The sequence below is a fragment of the Lolium perenne genome, chromosome 3 (assembly GCF_019359855.2).
Source record: "Lolium perenne isolate Kyuss_39 chromosome 3, Kyuss_2.0, whole genome shotgun sequence".
NCBI classification, from domain to species: domain Eukaryota; kingdom Viridiplantae; phylum Streptophyta; class Magnoliopsida; order Poales; family Poaceae; genus Lolium; species Lolium perenne.
The window spans coordinates 19,355,602-19,361,004 of NC_067246.2; the positions used below are offsets into that span (position 1 = coordinate 19,355,602).

General features: G+C 44.7%; 1 protein-coding gene across 1 annotated transcript; it reads right to left on the reverse strand.

The window, feature by feature from the left end:
* Positions 1-1,802: 1,802 nt before the first annotated feature.
* LOC127341072 (delta(7)-sterol-C5(6)-desaturase) lies at positions 1,803-5,123 on the reverse strand. Its single transcript, XM_051366847.2, has 3 exons — positions 4,837-5,123; positions 2,585-2,890; positions 1,803-2,378 (listed from the first exon to the last, which is right to left on the reverse strand). Exons 1-3 carry the CDS (start codon positions 5,063-5,065, stop codon positions 2,089-2,091), a joined length of 825 nt encoding a protein of 274 aa, XP_051222807.1. The 5' UTR covers positions 5,066-5,123; the 3' UTR covers positions 1,803-2,088.
* Positions 5,124-5,403: the final 280 nt, after the last annotated feature.

Here is a 5,403-nt window from a genome sequence, read left to right on the forward strand (position 1 = left end):
TGTGGGGGAAATGGTCGTGGCCTGCTCACTTTAAAAAGGACGCAAACACGGCCTCGTCTTCTGGCTCGTCACCTTCGCCACGCGCGGAAGGCGAGCCAGCGCCATTAACAAGGCACATACTGCCAAAGCGACACTGCCTACACTGGCGCGAAAAAGACGGAGCGGGGAGGGTCGTTGCCGGGCGGGCTAAAGGGAGATATGATTTGATAAAAAAAAGTAGATCAATTTACGTCCGTTTACGTCGAGCCGCTGAAAATGTTTTAAATAAAAATGGTAGGTGGATGTGGACCAAAGGTAGAGAAACTTACACCCTACAAGAAAGGGTGGGGCCACACCGTTTAGGTGGGCCGGCGGTTTCCCAACAATTATGACAGCACTATTACTCGTATCAGCCAGCCCACACAGGATCCATATAAAATAGGAAAACTTTTATTGAGAAGGAAATAGGTCGTAATCTCCTGCCAGTTTTTGTCCAGATAGGAAATATACAGGAGCAGTATAAAAGGAGAAACAAATTAATACAAATTAAGGTGTATTAATTTCCTCCCTTAATAATCCTTTTGCTATAAGATATTACGCCAGATAGAGATTTTGATAATCCGGCTGTACGTAATGAATTAAATCGTGGAAGGTAAAACCAATTTATGCTACCGCCTATGTGTATGTACTCCTATATATAGACATCAACCATGGAGGAAATCATCCTGTTGTTAGTACCATCTTTGTTACTATTCAGAGACCTTAAACCACCCGCGAATGGCGAACTACATGAAGCAGGCCGTCTATGCTCTGGTGCTTTTCTTCGTTCTTCTCGGATGCTTCGCGTCACAGGCTAAGAGTAAGTTTGTAAATTTTCTTCTGATTATATACCATTGTCTGCTGATGCTTTTAGTCTTGAAACTATTTTGCAGGTCAAGGGCATGGACCGGATATATTCTCCTGCGAGAGGCAGATTCTGCGACCATGCGGCGACTTGTGTTACTGCTGCCTGTATGGTGCCAACAAGGATGTGTGCTATGCAACTGACATTGACTGCAGGCTGCACTGCCCGCCGCCTAAGTCCTTCCTTCCATGAACCTGAATATTTTGTGTCTCCATGTAGTCTGGCTGTTGCATGCTCTGCAGAACATTTGAGAAGAATAAATTTGATGCTGTATGGGCACCTCTTATCCGGCTGCTCTTCTTTTTGTTGAAACCAATAGTTTGCAGTTTGGGCATGCCTTTACCATATCTGGTCTCGTTTGTTACTAGACTGGTTTGCGTGTGTTGCACCAAGGAACTATACAATTTGGAATTTGCACACAAAAATTCCATGTAATGCATACACACCTGGTGAAGGATAAAAATGGTGATGAAGTGATTTTTTTCCATCGTGAACAGTTTAAGGGAAAAGGGACAACACTGAATTATTAATTTCATTACAATATCACACACAAAAAAACAAGAGCCAGAGCCGCTCAAGTAGCTGACCACCAGCGTTCAACACAATCAAAGCAGAGACAAGGTGGATTTTTAGGCTCATTAGAAGTTCTATCAGGAAAACAAGTGCCTTACGCTTACCACCAGCGTTCCGCACAATCAGAGCAGGGACAACTTGTATATCATGTTCTATAACGCCCCAGCATTGCTGTATCAGGTAACATGCACTTCTTTACAAGAGCTACCAGCAAACCATTCAGCATGCTCTTACTAGGAAAACAACTCTCACATGTTCAAGTCTTTTAGACAACAGCAACAGTGCAAGTGATCCAAGATCACGACACACAACTTCATCACAACAAGATAACGGTGGGAAAAGACGATGAACTCTGCTGGACAAACAGCATGAAAACCTATGTATAACAATACATCATGGTGCCGGAAATGGTACAAACACCACAGGTGTCCAATATATCTTCCCATCTCGCTGCATCCCCAAGGAACAAAGCTAACATATGAACCATATTATTACCACCTAACAGACTGAAGCAACAAATGACTACCCGGAAGGCAGCAAACAGCTTTGAGCAGAATAAACAGATGGGTTAAAACTATTACACCTTGACAGCGCTACTGGAGACAGGAAAGTATACACAGTTCCGAGCAAACTCAGTCCTTCTTGAGGATATCTTCTGGCTCGCGGAGGGTGCCAAACATCCAGTCCATCCAGACGGTGTAATGACCATAGTTGTGGCGGTATGTTGTATGGTGAATGGTGTGGTAACCAGCACCCATCACCGGCCAAACCTTTCCGTGGATGCAGTCGTGGATGTTACTTGTCCATATGACTTCTAGGAACATGAGAGCAGTGTGGGTCCTGAAGTGTGCTGGGACAAAGAACAGAGCAAACACGTGCGGTACGGCTTGTAAAACCCCATCAATTGGATGGAATGCTAGACCTGGAAAGAACATAATGCATAAATTAGAGAATTGAATGTTTTAAAAAAATTATGTCAAGAAGAAACCGATAAACACCAACATCAATTGTGCCATTTAACTACAACTGTTGCCCATCATTGCTACAGTGAAGTTATATATCTAGCATGGTAAACAAAAAAAGATATATCCAATATTTCAAGACTCAACACTTTCAGTAAGACCTTACCCGCAAATGGTGATAGGGTATTCTCCTTGTTGTAAATGTGGTGGGTTGCATGTAGGTACTTGTATAATGGCTTTATATCATGTAACTCTCTGTGCATCCAGTAAATTCCGAACTCCACAAAGATAAGATATAAAGCCAAATAGACAAAATACATTGGCCAACCAACTTCGCTGACATGAAAGTAACACCTTGTCCAACCACTCTCAATCATGTGCTCAGATACGACTGGAAGAGCACAGTAGACAACCATAGCCTTTGATGCAACAATTATTTGCTTCTTCATAGCTTCTACTGAAGGGATAGAATCTGCATCAACAGCCATATGGTTTCAGCATCATCATCTATAAAGTCTTGCCAAATATTCTAGGTACACCAGGTTCTAGATTTTCCCCTTAATGAATATGGCAAGCAGGTTAAAAGCTCTACCACGTGGTCATTTGGACTTAGAAAGCATAAAAATACTGGCCATATGAAAATAATTCATCTTGCAAACTAGCCTTATCATGGTATATAGTTTTTACTAGCATATTATGATTAACAATCATAGTGAGTCTTCTGTTGGAGAATATCGATGGTAAAATACGACTTAGATGTGAGGACATAGGGAGCAATAAACAGCATTGCTATCTATTCAGACTAGCTGCCAGCAATTTCAAGGCTAAGATTCAAGAAGGTATGGTTAAAGATGCAAAGTACAAACATGATCTCTATGCCGAAAACGTATAAGTCATCATCATTTGGTTCCAGAAAATGTCCTATTACCCAAAAGATGTCTACAGTGGAATATTTTTAGATGGTAATTTGAACAGTTTTTTCACTTTCAAAATACATCACACTGAACCACATTAAATACAACACGTCTAACAGTGATGATGGACAAACAAACTGGACCAACAAGTTTGTCTGCACAGAAATGGTATCATGCAGCAAGATGGAATTAAGTTCTCAAAGAAGCAAGAAATCCAGCTGAAAAGTTCCATTCCAGTTGTCTTTCATAACCAAGGGAAACAAAACCATCTTGGCCCCACAGCAAATGCAAGTTGTCACCAGCCACAAGTATGTATATACACAGTAGAGAAGACAGGCTCGCCCTACCTATCCTTTCAATTACGGAAAGTTTCTTAGAAGAGCGGCCTGCCTTTTTTTAGTTGTGAATTCAATGATAGGAATATAGTGGAGTGGTCCAGAATGCGAGTGAAACCGAAAAGATCATGCAACCTGTATCCTGACATGGACCTTTGAGTCGATATCTACCACACAGAGGTCCCCAAGCTATTCCTACTTCCTAGACAAGAAGTTGTGCCGCATCAACATACCGAAGATTGCAAGGTCCTGGACATTTGTGAAAATGCCCAGGACAAGCAATAGACAACAAGCAGGACCTGCACTATCTAAGCACCAGCAAAAATGAATATCGACAAGTTGCAGACACATACACCTGTGAATGAGCTAAGAAGCCGGCCAAATAATGGATTAAATGACGCAACCTTACCTGGCAGGGCATTAGAAAAAGTCCCCCAGAACTGTTAGTGGACGACTAAGTACAGGAGTAACGTGCAAGTACTGTTTTTTTTTCTGTTCATCTAATCTAACCTGCGTGGCGATCTTGCCAAGAACGTGGAGAGGTGGACAAAAACGGGATAATAGTATTGAATGGGACGCCAGCTCAAAAGGCAAAACTTTTAGGACGGCTTGATTTGCACAGCTGAACAACCTGCCTCGATGAGCGAGGAGCTGGTAGGTGACTTGGTAGCAGGATGCACTGATGCATGCCTAGACGACACTAGTCCAAGGATTGCCCCCATACTGTGCCTCTAGGTGGTATTTAGCTGACGTTTCTGACAATCAACGAGCCTAAGAACTGAATCCCAAAATCCGCCACATCTTTCAACCAAACTAAAAGGTCAAAGTCTGAGCAGCCAACGAAAAATGATGTTCCTAAACCTGGAGCAAATGGCTAACTGGGATCGAAAAGCCGCGGCGGATGCTTAACCTCTGACAATCATTGTCCTCCGTCACAGTAGGACTAACCACTGAAAGCCTGAAACCCACACCCAAATCTCTCGCGCGAAACCCACAGACAACGATCCTCGGCTAACTTGCGGAGTGTTTGGGGGCTCTACCGGTTCAACTGAGAGCACTGACTCATCCCGAATTCGAGCACGGAAGTACACAAATCCCGCAAGATTCTCTCCTCAGGGGATAAGGAAAGAAACAGCATTGGGGGGTGTGGGAGGGAGGGGAAGGTAGACCTTTGGGGATGTAGGCGTGGCGCTTCCAGTAGTAGATGACGAAGCACCAGAGGAAGCCGGTGAGGAAGTAGAGGAGGAAGCCGCCGACGGTGTTGCGCAGCCAAGAACGCATCGGGTGCGGCATCCCGCGCCACCAGTCGCCCGGGACCACCGCGCCGAGCAGGATCTCGTTGTACCAGTCGGCCTCCTGCACGAAGAGGTTCGGGCCAGCGCCGTGCGCCGCCGCCATTGCCGGCAGCGGTGGGTAGTTTTGGGGGAGGGGGAGGGGGAGGGGGGAGAGAGCGGCGGCGGTCAAGGTGGGGTTTTTAAAAGGGCAGGGAAAGAAAGGGTGGTGCGATCTGTCCGTCGATGGATGGGGCACATGTGCCAGGTGCTGGAGGAGACGGCCGAATTTTTGTTTTCCTCTTTCGAGTATTTCGGCACCGTATATTGCCGGAACAAGAGCGTGACCGGAGCGCCGGCAACCGGGGTTTGTTGGATTTATGCTACAACAAAGCATAGGTTGGAAAATTTGTTAGGTATCCATTCTGTTTCACAATGGCAGATAGCCAACATCAACATTTAGAG

What these genes read in the sequence shown, in the direction of transcription:
- LOC127341072 (XM_051366847.2), bottom strand. Translation starts at nt 5,065, where the DNA reads ATGGCGGCGGCGCACGGCGCTGGCCCGAACCTCTTCGTGCAGGAGGCC. An exon ending in CCACGCCTACATCCCCAAAG is followed by an intron (nt 2,891 to 4,836) that starts GTCTACCTTCCC and finishes CTGTTGATGCAG; the next exon opens with ATTCTATCCCTTCAGTAGAA. An exon ending in TACCCTATCACCATTTGCGG is followed by an intron (nt 2,379 to 2,584) that starts GTAAGGTCTTAC and finishes TGTTCTTTCCAG; the next exon opens with GTCTAGCATTCCATCCAATT.